At 37.2% G+C, this 17,084-nt stretch overlaps 1 protein-coding gene across 1 annotated transcript in view; it reads right to left on the bottom strand.

Annotated features, from left to right (window-relative positions):
* CASD1 (CAS1 domain sialic acid O acetyltransferase 1) overlaps nucleotides 1-16,825 on the bottom strand; it is a 43,921-nt gene extending 27,096 nt beyond the window's left edge. The window contains exons 1-4 of the mRNA XM_087821161.1: nucleotides 16,645-16,825; nucleotides 9,376-9,472; nucleotides 8,696-8,816; nucleotides 167-211 (exon numbers count right to left, since the gene is read on the bottom strand). Coding sequence (XP_087677287.1) covers nucleotides 167-211; nucleotides 8,696-8,816; nucleotides 9,376-9,472; nucleotides 16,645-16,777 — 396 coding nt within the window. The 5' untranslated portion in view covers nucleotides 16,778-16,825. The remainder of the gene's footprint in view (nucleotides 1-166; nucleotides 212-8,695; nucleotides 8,817-9,375; nucleotides 9,473-16,644) is intronic.
* Between the last annotated feature and the right edge of the window lie 259 nt (nucleotides 16,826-17,084).

The following is a 17,084-nucleotide window of genomic DNA, read 5'->3' as shown; positions in this document are numbered from 1 at the left end:
TATTTTATTACACAAAGCAGTGCACACAAACATTTATTTTACTATTATATACTCTCAATACACTGAAATATATTTAGTACATACAAAGTATTAGCTGATCTGTAAATAAGTTAACCAATAAATATAGTTTTGATATAACACTTAGCTTACTATTACATGAACTTACCACTTTAACTGATGCAATCTTGTCTTCAAAAGGAATGTTTTCATGCTGCCATAAAAAAGGATACAAAACAGAGCAATATTAGTGTATAAATTTTATGTAAATAATTCTCCCTTTAGCTGTTTTTGGTTTATTTATGCATCATATCTCAGTTCTCTATATTCAACCTGAAGGAGAAAAGACCTGCATGAATACCAAAAAGTCAGTGACACTAGTTAAATTGTTTATACGTAGTTTTCCACATCAAAGATATAGTTCAAAGATAAAACCTCAACGACAAACAAGCAGCAAGCCATATGAACACGCCTATATAAATTATCATTTTGCCAAGCTTGCCACGATCCCAATTTAGTCTAGTACTATTATCTATGCCAGAGACAGACTGCTTCCCTACATTTCCTGAGTCCCTTCCAATTAGAACAATAGGGCTAGTCTGGGCCAACATAATGTGGCTAGATATTATGTGGGTCACTTCCAGGCTGAATTTCCCAGGGCAACTCTCTGGTCTCCAGCTTAACCTGATGCAGAGACTGAGGAAGCTGAATGATCCAAATGGTGTAACTAGAAGAGGGTGAAAATTACACAGCAGGAATCCCTGAATGACTGCATGGAGCAAAGCCTCTTGCCAACCCTTCTGGGACATGCGGTGCTAAGTGAGAAATGAACTTGTTTTGTTAAAATTCTAGAGTGTTTGTTGCTGCGGCAACATCTAATCCATTCTCGCCAATATACAAGGATAGGTCCTGTCTGAACCAGAATAGACATATGACTCTAGGCTATTATAGGTTTCACTCTGAAGGCAGTAAATAGTCCAGTTGTAGAAAAAATTAAAATCTGGAGACAACTTCTTATAACCAAATGTTTCATATAAAAAACAGAAATCCTTTTAGAGTTAAAAACAGAGGGTGTGGTGGGGGCTAGAAGCTCATTCTCTATCTAAAGCCAAAGTTAATGAGTTTTCATTAATTTAACCAGACAGATAGTATTTATTTTTATATCTCTGTGAAATAAAGTTTCCCTTTATTAACAAGCTAACTTTTAAAATTTTTATTAGTCCTGTTCAAGCATCATTTCCTGGAAGGACTCTTGGGACTATTAATTCAATGGAACCCTTAAGGTGTGTTATATGAAAGTTTCCTTTGCCAAGTAAGTGTGGGAAATACTGGGTCAGACAAAATCATACAAGTGTTCTGTTCTCCTCCTCCCTATCTTAACTTTGTTAAAATTTTCCTCAGGGAAATAGTGTCATGAACTTTCTTTTTCTTCCCTTTGCATAGTTAAATTAATTCAACTCAATCTCTTCTTTTCCTTTATTGTTTTAATGTAACATCTAATACATACAAAAGAACATGACACATTTGTGTGAGTCACAAAGCATAGTAAAAACACATAAGCACTTGTGAATCCATGGCACAAATCAGAGCATTACCAGCACTGAACAACATATGTGGCTCTTTCCCTCTTTATTCCTTGCTTTACCCAAAGGAAACAGTTATCTGGAATTTTGTTTATTTTTTTATCATATAGTTTTGTCAGCAGTATATGCATCCTTAAATGACATGTTGTTTAGCATTGTTAACTTTCCAACTTTCAATTCTGAAAATTTTCAAACTTACAACACAGTTGACAAAATTATAATGAACACCCAAATGCCCTTTACCAACTAATATTTTTCACACTAGCTTTATGTCCCTCTCTGCACACACATACAGTTTTCCTCTTTTGCCAAACCATATGAAAGTAAAATGCAGATTTAACAGTTCATTCTTAAATATGTAAGCGAAATATGTTTCCTAAGAATATGAACATTCTCTTACATAACTGTAACACTACAATCCTATCTAGGAAATTTGATATTGGTAAAATAATCTAATTTAACATACGGGCCATGTTCAAATTTCTCTATGTCCTCTCTATAGGTTTTATATTTTAATCTAGAATTCAATTAGAATCAGGTATTACATTTAATTGTCGTCTCTTTAGTTTCATTTAATCTAGAATATTCCCTGGCCTTTAAAAACATATATATATATGTATATATCAATTTAGTATATCAATACTAAAATACATCAAATATTATATCTATTATTTTTGTAGAGTCTAGGACATTTCATACAATGCACCAAATCCAGATTATAAACAGCACTGGTAGTAACCTTCATGCATATGTCTCTTACTACATGTGTAGAGTTTCCCTAATAATAGTTCTAAAGCAGTGATTGTCAACCTTTTTATCTCATGGCACACATAAACTAATTACTAAAATTCTGCAGCAAACCTAAAAACACACTATATTTTTTGCCAATCTGACAGAAAAAAAAAAGGTATAATTTTGATTCATTCACACTGGATGGCTATCGTGTTGGCTGCTGTCATTTATTTACTTGACAATCTAAGGGAAAAGAGGTGAGTGCCCTTGACTAAATAATTAGGTATTGCATGTTTTAAAAATTCTTGCAGCACACCAGCTGAAAATCGCTGTTCTAAAGGTTCACAGACTATTCAAAAGTTCTGACAATACAAATTATTTTCTGAAGTGTTGGTAACAATTCATATTCTCACCAACAGTTTATGAGACACAGACTCCCTAATACATCTTGTCAGACTTATTTTTTGCCATTATCAAACTTAATTTCTGCCACTAAAGTAGGTATAAATAGTATCTTGTTATGGTCTTGATTTGCATTTCCTTAGTTAAATATCTTTCAGATTTACATGGGATTTGTTTTCTTCTGTGAAATGCCTGGTCATGCCTTTCCCCTTTGTTTCTGTTGTGTCATCTTTTTTATTAATTCGTGGTTCCTTATATCTGTTGGATGTTATAAATATCTTCTCCCAGTTTATAGCTAGCCTTTTTTCTTTAAGGTATCTTTTGATGAACATATACTCTTTGTTAGATGGGCCAGGTACAGAAGCTCACCAGGGCAGGAAGCGCGGGATGTCTAGCAAGGGGCAAAACTGGGAAAACAAGAACCTTGTCCCCAAGGTAACCTATCCTGCCCCAGCATATCGCTGCTTGTGCGGTTTAGACTCCCTGAGCTTTTCCTCCCTAAAGATAACATCTGGGCCTCAGTTGTGTTTCTGCTCCAAGCCCAGAAAAGCAGCAAAACCAAAGTGGCACCGTGGCCGCCTCAGGACCAGACACATTGACTGATGACCCCTGCCCTGGCATCAATAGGTCAGTGGAAGAGCACCCCTGGAAAGCTGATGAATATTCTGTTGAGACACTCCCCTGAGACGTCCCCAAAGATTTCCACCCGCAGGAGAGAGAGAAATATGCTCAGGACAAAGAACTCAGCGCATACTCCCCACCAGAGGAGCACGCCAGTGCAATCTCCATCCCTCCAAGGGGACCCCAGGACACCTGCAACCAGGAGAGCAATGGGCAGTGCAGCTCGTCCCGGGCTTACCCCCTGAACCTGTATCCAAGGTCCCCTTCTCTCTCTGACTTCTCAGTGAGCCAATGCAGCCCAGCCTGGGCTCTCCTGTTGCTCCTTCTATGCTCTTTTTTATTTCACTGTCCCAAGTATATTTTGCTGCCACCATGGACCCAGCACTGTGTAGCCCTTCCCTTTGGATATCCCCATCCCCTTTTAATAAATTTAATTTTTCTTTATTAACCCGTCTGACATGGCTAGTTAGCCTGCCCCAGCACCACCACTGCATTAACCTTTCACTCTTAATCTTAAATATGTAAATTTATCTATCTTTTATTTTATGGTTAACACTTTTTGTTTCTTATGTAAGAAACTTTTCCCTACGTAAGATAATCAAGATATTATCCTACTTTTTTTTCCAAAGGTTTCAAAGTTTTGGCTTCCACATTTAAGTCTGAATTCATCTAGAAATGAATTTATGGTATAAAATATAAGGCAGGGGTACAATTTCACATTTTTTCAATACATAACCAATTGTTTCACTATCTTTAATTGACCGGACCTTCATTTCCCCAGGAATCTTCAGTGGTATATCTGTTACTTATTAAGTCTATATGATGTGTGTCTATTTTAGAATTCTATATTCTGCTCCATTCGTTGGTTTAGCTCTACCAATACCACTCTGTCTTAATACAGAGTTAAAACAAGTCTTGATATTGGAGAACAGGTCCTTTCCACCTTGTTCTTCAAGTCTATCTTAGTTATTTGTCCACTTCCCTTCATATAAAATTGAGAATCAACTGGTAGTTATTTGTCCACTGCCCTTCATATAAAATTGAGAATCAACTGGTAAAGTTCCACAACAAAACCTATGGAGATTTTATTTTAATTATGTTGAACCTATAGATCAATTTTGGAATAACTGATATCTTTACAATAGTGAGCCTTCCCATTCCAGAATACAGTCTATAGTTTCCATTTAATTATATCATTTTACATTATCTTTTGAGTAAAGTTTTATGATACTTTTCTACATACAGATCTTCTACATTTGCTATGTTTATTCCTACATACTACAGTTTTTGTTATTATTGCATACAATATATTTTAAATAATGTTTTGAACTCTATATTCCTGGGTTGTCTAAATGAAAGTAATTAACAGCTTTACTGAGTTACTATAATTAATTTTTGTATATTCATTTTATAATCAGCTATCTTATTAAAATTTTTATTACATCTAACAAATTTTCTAGAGATTCGTTAGCATTTTCTTTATAGACAATTATATCATAGGAAATTCTAAGTTTTCTTTCCAATCCCTACATCTTTAAATTCTTTCTTTGGCTAACATGATATTGAATATAAGCAGCAATAATGGGCATTCCTGTCTTCTTCCCGAATTTAATGGAAATGTGTCTAACATTTCACCAATAAGAATATTTACTGTAGATTCCTAGAATTTTTATCAGGTTAAGTTAGAAGACAGGAACTTAACTAAGACAATAATACCAATTCTTTGATACCTTTGGAACTTGTTTAATGGCCCAATAGTAAAAAAAGTTTCCATGTATGCTTTGAAAAAATATATTCTCTGGATTTTTAGTATATTCTTTAAGTATTGAGCTATGAATTTATAAAGTCAGCATATGAATAATGTCCTATGGGCTAATTTATTTGCTCGTCCTACTGCATGAGTAGTGAACAGCTCTCTCTCCATAATGAAGAATTTGTCAACTTTTCACAGTAATCATATTCACTTTTAATTAAAACTATCCTATATTCTTTTGTTTTAGGTATGTCTCTTTAAGCAGAACAAAGTTCTTTTTAAAACCAATTTGAAAATCTGTGTTTAGTTGACAAGTTTACACTACTTGCACTTATTTTGATTATGAATGTTTCCACTATCTTACTTTTTGATTTCTGGCTCCTTCACATATACAGATTTTTCATATATGTATAATATATGTAAACACCAATTTTTATATGTACATATAAGTATTTTCTGTATATATACTTGTATGTATATATGTGTTTATGTATAAAACATATTTGGTATTAGATGAGTTTGGTTTTAATTTTTTCTTCTGCTGGTTTGGAACTTACACAACCTAATCCCTTCTTTTTAATCCTTGCCCTTGAAGTTTTACTATGCATCTTTAAATTAAGTTCTACACTAAGATAACACCTTAAAGAGTAAAGAGGACATTAGAACACTTTACTTGGCATAATTTCCCTCTGGCTTATATGCTATTATTGGCCAGTTCTCTAGTACCATCTTTTTATAAAGTATAAAAATAAGTAAATAATCGTTATCTCGTGCTAAAAAAAAAAAAAAAAAAAGACATTATTTTATATGGGCACTATTTATTTAGATTTACATGCATGTTTACTATTTTCTTTAACCATTGTTTCTTATATTTGAGATCTTTTTTCCCCCTGAATTATTTCCCTCCTCTTTGAAGTTTATGCTTTGGAAAATTTTTAGAAAAATTCTCATAAGTTTTTACATATCTGCAATGTCCTATATTTCAAGAATAGAGAAATTTGTATGCTAGGTATACAATTCCAGGTTGAAACTTATTCTCTCAGAATGTTAAAGCTATTATTCTACTGTCCTCTGGCTTCCAATATTACTACTGAGAAATATGCTGGCCCAAAGTTTTCTGCATCCTGGGCACTGCCACTATTGGCATCTGTCTTCAGGGCAACCCAAGTCTCTGCTGGGTGTCTACCGTTAGTGTTCCCATCTCTAGTTTTGCCTCATAGTTATTCCTTTATAGGGAGTGTCTTCCATTTCTTCAAAACCTAGAAATACATCACCAAGTATTTTTTTAATTTAGGATTTAGTTGGTTTCAGGTAGAGGGGGCCCCAGAGTATCTAGCCTGCCAGCTGGAAGCAACACAAACAGGTTTCTTCACTGCAAGACTTTTCAAGTTTTTAATATCCTCACCTAAATTAAAAGTGTTGAAGAGGGGGATATGATATCCAGCTCTGCCCAAACTTATTTGACCAGAGCTTCTCAAAGAATTATTAAGTATTCATTTGAAAAAAGTCCTGCTCTAAAGCTTTTTTAAAAAAAATTTTTTTTGCCTCAATACAGAAAAGAAACATATTCAAACAAAGAATTATCTTCAACACTCCTATTCTACCCAAACAAACCCATACCAAGGCTTAAATAATAATAACAACAACAACAATAATAATAATAATAATAATAATAATAATAATAATAATCAGCTTTTATAATATGCCAGGATGTGCTAGGCACAAGAATTTAAAAAAATAATCATCTCTGTCCTCAAGTTGTTCAGAGATAAGAGAACCAAGTAAAATACAATTTGGCAAATGTTCCACTAGCAGTTTGAACCACATAGTTTCTTAGCTGTCCCTTTAAGACTGTGACAAACTGTCTTTGTTTCTTTTTGCAAATGCAAATAAATTTAAATGTAATTGCTTCGTAACTGTGAGATAACTATGAACCTCTAGAAAATAAAAATTGGAAACCTAGGTGTCATAACTAGGCTCAGAAAACAATGTACCACATTGTACCTACTTTTGGCTATAAACTAAACCATTACACTTATTTCAATTAACTGTTGCCAAATTCATTATTCCATAAAGTCACACTATCCTAATCCTAGAAATATTAAAACTGTTCCTCTGAAATCAGAAATCTCTCTACTTTTTATAAGTTTACTAAAGTGTTTTAGTTTAAACTGTGATAACCTCATGTCATTAGTTTCAACTCTTCTGTATAATTTCATGTGTATAAATACAAAAGGAAACTACATTTATAGATACTAAATATAATGCAAAGTTGCCTTTATGATTTTCCATTATTCAGCTTTAAAATCTTTACTAGTCCTTCCTATGGACAAAACCTCTAATAGCCTAAGGGCTCTTCTCACAAAAAATTGTTCCTAAAAATTTAGCATCCACTACCATCATCATTATGTGCCTAGCTACTTGTGAAGTCCTAATTGTGAAGTCCCTAGTTTTTCAACTCCTAACCACAGGGCAAGCTGATGTGTACAGACAGATTTTCATCATAAATTCAGGAGATATTTCCCCTATAATTTTGAACTTTCTTGTACTTCACTTTTCTCCTTGCCATTCCCCACTCCCAGTCATATGCAGTTGAAGACAGGGATTAGAACACTGGATCACTTAAAAATGGATAAACAGAATAATATGATGAGACAGTTAACAAAATTTAACTAATTAATTATTAACACACATACAGAGAGATGTTCATACTTGTTAGTTTTCAAAGACACACACACACACTTTTTTGGTTTCTGGTTTTTCTCCTAGAAGAACGCCTAGATAGAAGATACACTTTTAAAATAAGAAATTTTTTATAAAAAGAGCACACATTTGTTGTTACATTGTTGTTTTAATTGTATAGCATGATTGCCCAGTACCAGTAAGGCTGCAGAAAATTAGACCCTGACATACATGGCTTAAGTATAAATTAAAACAGTTTACCAATATAGTAAATAATTTTTAAAGTATTTATATTCTTTAACCTAATATTTGGATGATAAAGATTCTATCCTAAGGAAATAATTTAAAAAGCTAAGTTTTCACACAAAGGTTTAATTAAAAATGTCCTTTTTAAATTGCAAAGTAAAAAATAGAAAACTACAAAAAGTTAAAAGGGAGGATTATATAAGTTTACATTATATCCACTCAATAATATGTTCGCATTATGAAGATACTTATGCTGATATTATATAATAATATGGCGAATTATGATAAGTGGTGGGGAAAGGAGACATAAAATTGTACAAGCTAAAAGATTACAATTATGTCTTAAAAAAAGAGACTGAAAAGATACATGGCAAATAGTAAAAGGAGAATAAGGATATTTTCTTCCTAAGAAATAAAAAAAAAATTCCGTGGAAAGAATTTGTTATTTCTGAAAACTAAAAGTTTAAGTTAATAAAAGGCTTGCCAATACCCACCACTTCTTTTTCTTATGCTCCCCATTACAGCAAATCACCCCTTTATTCCCTTTCCCTTTCCCAAAACCATAGTAAAACTTTTATATTTCCTTGCATTGATGTGAAAAGGCACATTCCTCCTAAAACTATTCAGCTGGTTAACTTCGAACACAATACCCCTAATAAAGAGAACAGACAAATTTTACCTTATTTCCTTCTTCTTTGAACTGAGGATTAATTATTTTTACAAATGAATAAAACAATTGACGAATTCTGGAATCTCCAATAAATGCAATATGTTTATCTACAAGGCAGTTCTTTGCTTCACTGAAATCAACAAAGAAACATTAATTAAAATAAAATCAACATACTGGCACTTCAAAGCACATAGTTTGTGAAGAAAGTAGTACATGATTGTTATACATATAGTTACTACTTTGCTTTAAAAACAGATGGCCTCATTTGCTTAACCTACCAGCTCCTGTATAATCAACTAACTCCCAATAATAACAGCCCCCATTTAGTAAGTGTTTAAGATGAACTCTAACCATATTAAGCGTTTTATATCCATTATTTCAGAATAAGTCTATGAGGTGTAGGTATCCAACTTCCAAAGCAAGAGTCTTTCGCTCAAGGGCTATTGCCTTGGGCCTGCTTCTCTCTCACCTGAGTTAAAGCAGCCTGGCCAAAGCTCTTTCCCTAATGCTCTTGGGAGGAATCTTCATTTGGACTCATCTCCACCCCTAATCTCCTTCAGCAATCCTCTACCACCATCATATATAGAAGTACCATATAGTTACTGTCTTTGTTTCACCAACCCTTCTCCACTAGATATTACGACCCATCATAGGAAAAAAAAAATCAAACAAAAAATGAAGAAACTTACCTGATTTTGTATTTATGCATCATACAACTGTGAGGTTGCCAAACTTTCTCTCCAAGAAATCTGCCACTCGAAAGAAGGTACTCACATGAATCATTGCCTATAACAGTTAAATACAACAGTGTTGTAAATAATAGTTAATTTCTTATATGTTGGTTATCTGACCCCACGTAAGCTTTTTGAGATGAGAAAATAGTCTTTATGCTTCACTATACCTTTGAGGTACATATTACTCATCCATGAGAAACATGATAAATATAAATACATTACTATTCAGGAAGATAAGAACCACTAATAACAGATACTTCACCCTAGAAAAGACTCCCTAACTCCTAAATGCTACACTCACTGCTTTGGGAGTTCTTCCTGCTTCAGGTTTTCTTTGTGGGGACATCAACTCAATCACAGACTAGCCTTTGTATCTGTTTATCACTCCTACTTCGAGTTGGGAAAGAAAAGTTTAATGGATAAAAGAGAAGACTTTGGAAATGACTTCTTCCTATTCAACTATTATAATACATAGTGTATTAGCATATCTGGAAACCTTGTTAATATTGAAATATTTTATAAACCTACTCCCTGATTTTCATAGCTTCCCTGTGAGTATGCTACCCCTATTCTGTAAATGTGTGAACAGAGAAAAAGGCTTATTCAGGAATCTCTTAAAAAGCTTAATAAAATTTCATCCTTTTACAATCTTAAAAAGATAAGACTTAAAACTATGTTAGCCACAGGTGGCCAAAGATACACATGATCAGTATCAGTAACAAACTGCAGATTTCACAGTTATTAATATTCAGCCTCTCTACTTCTCTTGGTATCTCCTGCCCTCCTTTAGGATGACCAATCAACGCCTCCCAGTATGGCTGGGACTGTCACAGTTTACACAAAGTTCCACAACTGGGAAGCCCTCCAGTCCTGTGTAAACTGGAACAGGTACTGTACATTAACGTAAATGACTGAAGGAGTTAAAAACAGGTTGGGGGCATTTAAAAAATTCCAATATGTCAAATGGATGAGGGAAAATGAGATGCTTAGATTAACCATGGGGTTATAATAAAATATATGCATTATTTAATATGGAGTTCTTTATTAACAGATAACAGTAAACTCTGTTTGTTTTACAAATAGTTAAGGTCAGGACAGGGTGTCTCATAAGAGGAATATTACAGAACAAGAATTGTACTGAACCATTCAGGCTGGAGGAAGGGAAGACCCAAAGATATTTAAAGGAGTGCACATCTTTTCTCTCTCAATCCTGTTATCTATTTATCTGGCCAACATATAGATGTAAGGTAACACAAATGCAAGACAGGCATGTATAAATAATGAAAGTATTGTTACTTCAGTGTCATAAATTTTAAAATAGAACGGAAAGGAAAAGTGAAAATACTGCATTATTGTGTTGGTGGAAAACTGGATAAGGAAAACAGACTATCAATTATTAAATTTTTACAATTATATATGTAGTCTATACAGGCTTTCTGTATTTCAAAGATTTTAAAATAACATCTCTTTAAAGAAACTATAAATAATCAGTTCTTAATTCTTCCCAATTATTAAAAACTAGTTATAGTTCCAAAAAAAAAAAATTAAGCTATATAAATAATCAAGAAAGGGTACAAAGGACTATAGGAACACATAATTAAGTTACTTTCCTTAAAAGAGCACTCCTGCTGCATTCTTTTATAATGGTCACATAGCAAAATCCTAGTAAATGTTTAAAATTAGGATGAAAGCCTGGCCAGGAGTGGCTCAATGGTTGAGCATCGGCCTAGGATCCAGGCGATCGGGGTTCGATTCCTGGTCAGGGCACATACCTGGGTTGTGGGCTTGCTCCCCAGTGGAGGGCGTGCAGGAGGCAGCCGATCAATGACTCTCTCATCACTGATGTCTATCTCTCTCTCCCTCGCCCTTCCTCTCTCTGAAACCAGTAAAGATATCTTTATAATAAATAAATAAATAAAATTAGGATGAAAATCCCACATTTATAGCATTTCTACCTTTTTAAATACATCTATTAAACCAAATAGAAAGTTAGTAACACATTTATTTTCTATAAGAACTTGCAAATAACCAGGTTATTAATTCTGTGGAGTTTTTCTTTCTTCCTCCTTTTTTAAAAAAGTTATTTGATTTTTGTTTTTTAATAGACACCTAAACAGAAACACACCTTGATCAATATTCAGTGTGTGGAATTACGTTATTTGTTAACCATCCACGTGGGTCATTAATATGATTTTCTGGAGATGGACATCCCATAACCAGTCTTTTCTTCACTAAAAGTTGTGTTTAAAAATGCCAAGTTCTTGGTTTCCTCCTCAAAACTACTACTCACACATTGTTTTTCAGTAGTTCAGTTAGTATGAAGCAACAGCTTTAACCTGATGAACCCATATTAGAAAATCCCCACAGCAAAAACAGGTTTGAAGTTGTCACTAACCAAAAAGCACTGTAAACACAGGATTTTGAGACTCTGGTCTTTCCAGGGAAAAAATTCTTAATTTGCTAATGAATGCTAGTTGATGACGACTCTTGTTAAAATATTTTATGATGCAAAGTTGTTGTTTTATAATCCTGTATCTGAAATTAATAGTCTCTGCATATCAGTTAAGGTCCCGTCAGAAGACAGAAACTATACCAGCTGCTTTAATAGAGAGAATCTAGTATGAAGAGTTGTTAGAAAAGTAAAAGAATTGCTAACTGGACAACTGAAAAGAAGAGACTGGCTTTTAATATTTGTCAATAAAATAAATTAACCTGATCTAAAAAGGAAAATTCTACAAAATCCCATACAGTAAAAGTTCTCTTTTTCTTGGAAAAAAATATTTTTGGATCAAATCAGTAAATGTAAATCTAGATGTAAAATAAGTTAACATGCCATATTTTTATTATATATACTAACTGTATGTGGCATATGCTGGCATGTATTTTCCTTTCAAAATTTACCCAGCAAAATCCCAAACAAAAGAACACAACAAAACCAGTTGTTATTTGCAATTGCCTCATATAATTCTGATAGCTACTTTAATACAACCAGCATGAGATGAAAGTTGCCAAGTGCTCAGATAAATCAAGCTATGAACACACACACACACACACACACACAGAGCAACTGAAGGGACAGAATTATCTACTTCAGCTATCTCCAATACTAAGATTATCTAGATGAATGGCTGTCTCCCTTTTCATTCTGTTATCTTAAGCATACGCATTCTGGTTTGTCAATCTAAAGTTTCAGGTTTTTATGCATGATTTTTCTATAGTAGAAAAGTCAAGTAAAAAGCAAGTAAAAAGACAAACATGTTTTGAAAAACAGTATGTAACAACTGAAGAAAACATCTGATGTGCTAAGTAAAGCATAGCTGATATTTTCCTTTGAATAGAATATCTCTGCCATACTGCAAATTTAGACAAATCACCCTACCAAAGCTGTGTGTTTCTTACCACCAACCATGAAAATACCAGATCATAGTTTACAATATGATCTGTAGTATACCTTGCCTAAAATTCAGCAAGTTATACTTTAGTCTATGCTGAAAAATCAGCATTTACATTTTTCTTTAGACAAGCTAGGAGTGCCTCATTATAAGTAGTGTCATAGAAATCAGGATTTTCCTAGCAGTCAAAGAAAGAAAAGGCTAATAGACCTAGGGCTACTTTTTTCTTGCTTTAATTTCTGAAGCTTTGAACTTACTTTCTCCAAAAAATGTGTTATCTAACATTTGCATTTAATACACCTAGTGAAAGAAAGGATTTAGATTTCAACAAAATTAAAGTATCTGTAGTAAGTTAACTTTATCAATTAAAAAACTGAAATATATCCAGATTAGAACTACTCTTAGGGCAATAGATTCTGGCCTTTTGTCACAGAAATATTTTAAATTCATAATCACAATATTAATAGACATTTGTGATTCAGTAATGTTAGAGATTGATAAAATTTTGAAAAGATATAGTTAAAAGGTTATTTTAAAAACGTGATTCTACTATATTATGTGAAAATAATATTAATGCAAAAACCCCCTACTTTCTAAAATTGAGATCAGAACATACTATTAGAACATAAAATTCAATTAAAAGTGGAAGAAACAAATGCAAGGAGGAAAACAGAAATAAGGACTTTAAAAATCTATCTCTCATAATTATTTTTGAAGTTAAACTCTGTGTATTAAGTTTTGATGATTTAAAGATAAAATACCCATGGAAACTCAAGGGTGTTTTGTGTGGGGGAGGATAAAAATTATTATAATACAATATAAGTATGTACTAATTGTTGTAAAAACACTGAAATCCTAATTCCTACCTCTGTGGTGGTAGCATCTGAACCAGGCCTTGAAGGAAAAACCTGTACTTTCTCTTCAGGAGAGAAAGACCACTGCAGACAGAGAAAATCAAATATTTCTGAGATATGTAAAAGGCAAAGTATATTTAGATTGTGAGTCCAGAGTTTAGGAAGAAGAAAACAGGTAATAAAAAGTAAGCTGGTGAGAATTTGAAGTTCTACATACACATGCAACTTTTAAAAAGTCACTTTACTAGAAAAAGAATAGGAAGACTCTTGGCTGGTACTGTGAGGATGAATTAATGCTTCTAAATGGTTTAATCCATGTTCCCTCTGGAAAATGCTTTCCCATTCCATCTTCTATACATCAACACAGTGTAAGCTCTGAGAAAGGCAGACTATAACAAAGTGGCATGAGGCTGACTAACTGGGTTCTAACTCCTACCTCAGTCATTAACTGTATATCCTTAGGCAACTTATCCTCTCATGGCTCATCTTTAAAATGTAAATAACATTGCAGCTCAAGAATCTAAGAGCATTGATTATAAGACACATTATTATTTTATGTAATGGTAGGAAAAATGTTATCAATTAAACTGTGACATACAATCAATGATTTAAAAAGTCATCCTGATTACAGAAATGTTAAAGACCAGGCAGGGGAGGAAGATGAAACATGGTAAGTTGTATCCACCTCATAGAAGGTTATAAATACAAAATGAATTAAAACGTGTAATACCGCTGGAACAGTACCTGGCATATAATAAGTGTTCACTGTTAGCATGTAGTGTTTGCCAAGCTTTACTATGTGCGGTGTATAATTCTTTCTTTTACTTTGTGGTCTGTAAATGAAGCAAGAGGTACTGAATATGTGTATTCTACTGCATATACTCTATCTTGCCTGAGGCATGCTCATACACTGGAGATTTTATTAGAGAGACTAAACCTCTATATTTAATATAAGGTCCTTTTTTATTCTAGAGACTTAGGATATTGTGATTCAAGTGTATAGTTATCTTTGTGTAAAGGGAATTGCATCTGACTCAGTTTTACACTGCCAAAGCATAAGGATGGCTAAAAAGTTCCTGGTAAGATTATTTTTCCCAGTCTCTGGCTCAAGTTCTTGACATTCAGTCTGGGCAAGTACACACACCAGGTGTTCTGCTTCACACTCAAGGAACTGAAGCACCTAGGGAAGCTGATGACTTAGCTTCTGGAGGAGGCTTTATAAACAGCCCCAGATTGCTACACTGACTCATAAGGTTCCATCTGACATTCTATTTCCCCTGCTGAGGACAGATCTTGAAAGGATGAAATACTCTAAATATAATCATTAGTACCCAAGCTTATCAAAAGATAAAAGCACAATTAAAAAACAGTGGTGGGGGGGGAGTGGAGAAGGGGGAAGACTAGATGTTTACCTTTAGGAACACAGCATCCAAGTTACAGAAAATCGAGTTTGATGACTGTCGTCTTACACCAAACTAGCATATGATTAATAGTGGTTAGAAATCTTTCTTCAAAACTACCACCAATTAATGATCAACACTGCTAGTTTCATTCTGCGCGTGATCTGTTACAGCAACTGCAGGTGAACCCAAGCCCTCCCAGGTCGTATGGCTGTGATCGATAGGAGATTGGAGGAGAAAGGCCAAAAGGGTATAAAAAAGTTATCTTTTTAAATCGATTTAGTGTGCTTACAGAGAAAGCTATTCACCCAGTACAGTATTAGAATATAAGACTTTAAATCTTCAAGCCCTGGAGAAAACAAAGCAGCAAAATTGATGAAAACGGTCTACACTTTGAAAGGCCTCCTGGGGTGAGGAGGGCGCTCCGACTCCAGAGCCCCGTTTGCTGGGTATGGTGCCAACGCGGGTGTGGAGTTAGATGGCAAGGACGTTAAACGCCCACCTGTCCAGTACACATGACATCTTGACCAATTAATCTCACGGTCACCAAGGGCTGCCCTGACGATGGCTTCCATGATACTAAGAGCCAAAAATAAAAGATCCTATCATTATGAATTCCCCTCAGCCTGCCAACCTCTCTCCTAGTGGCATTGTTACAGAGAAAAAGTAATATATATCAACGAACAAGGACAAGTCAGTATCCCTAGGTTACTGAAAGGTAATTCGCTCTGAAATAAGGAGGTCGCTTCTTTACACCGATTTCAAAACCCACAGCGCAGGCCTCCCTTGGAACAGCTCCCAACTTGCTTTCGTCGCCCACCCGGACCTGTCAGCTCAAAACTTCTCATCTATGTGTCTCGGTGCCTTTACTTTGCAGAAAGTGTGCGGCCAGAGCTCCCTGAGCGTTTCTGAATCACAAAGGCCGGGTGACACCTCCTCCATTTGGCCAAGGGCATCCTTTGTCAGCTGTCACCCCCGGCGGCAAAGGAAGATGGGGCGGCCCCCGCCGCTGTCCAACAACTGCTCGGCCCCGCAGGTGCGGGGCAGCGGCCGCACTGAACAAAGGCCAAAGGGCCGGACCCCGCTCGGGGAGCCGGACCCCGCTCGGGGAGGCGGCGGCGCGCTCCAGGCGGAGGCGCCCCCCTCGCAGGGCGGCCTCTGCCCGCCGCCCGCCCGGGCTGCCCCGGAGCCGCCCGTCCGCCCGCCCGCCCGCCCGCGAGCCCCGGGCCGGCGTGTGTCTCCCCGGGTCCCGCTCGCGCCGGGGCCGGGACCCCGGCAGCCCCTCCGGCCAGGCCCGGGGAGGCGCCCCGGACCCCAGCGCAGGCGGCCGGGGGGGCCCAGAGCCAGGGGGCCTCGTCCCGTGGCGGCCGGCGCCGGGGTCCGCCGGGTCGGTCGGGGGCGCCTGGCCCGCCGCCGGGGACACCTGGGGGCACGTGGGGGCACCGCCTCCCCCGCGGGCCGGGCGCGCGAGCGGGCGGGCGGCCGCGCGAGCGTGGGCGTGTGTTGGGCGCGGGGGGCGGCCTCCCGCCGCCGCGTCGCCTCCTCCCCCGGCCGGGGCCGGGGGGAGGGCCCGCTCACCTCGGTAGCGGCGGGAGGCGAGGTGGCACACCGCGAGCAGCAGCACGGCCACCAGCGCCAGCGCCTTGGCGCTCCTCACGCTGAAGTAGTGGTTGATCTCTCGCTTGCCCAGGTTGTAGGCCAGAGCCGCCATCTTGGTTCCTCCATGACAACAGTGCGCGGCGGAGCGGGGAAGGGGCGCCGCGCAGGGGCAGCACTGGGGCTGCCGCCGCCGCAGCCAGGCCAGGAGCCGCCGCCAGTCCCCGCGGCCGCCGCCCGCGCCTCCCGCCGGGGAGCCTGCCCCCGCCGCCGCGGCGCCCGCGGCCTCCTGCCCCGCCTCGGCCCCGGCCGCCTCGGCCGCCTCCCCCCAGCCCCGCCGCCGCTCCGCCGTGCCGGTTCCCGAGGCGCCCCGGACGCCTGTCTCCTCCCCTTCCTCCTCCTCCCCTTCAGCCTCCTGCCTT

The sequence above is a fragment of the Miniopterus natalensis genome, chromosome 10 (assembly GCF_054644295.1).
Source record: "Miniopterus natalensis isolate mMinNat1 chromosome 10, mMinNat1.hap1, whole genome shotgun sequence".
Classification (NCBI taxonomy): domain Eukaryota; kingdom Metazoa; phylum Chordata; class Mammalia; order Chiroptera; family Miniopteridae; genus Miniopterus; species Miniopterus natalensis.
Note: the sequence above shows the minus strand (reverse complement) of the source record. Positions and strands in the feature narration are given on the sequence as shown.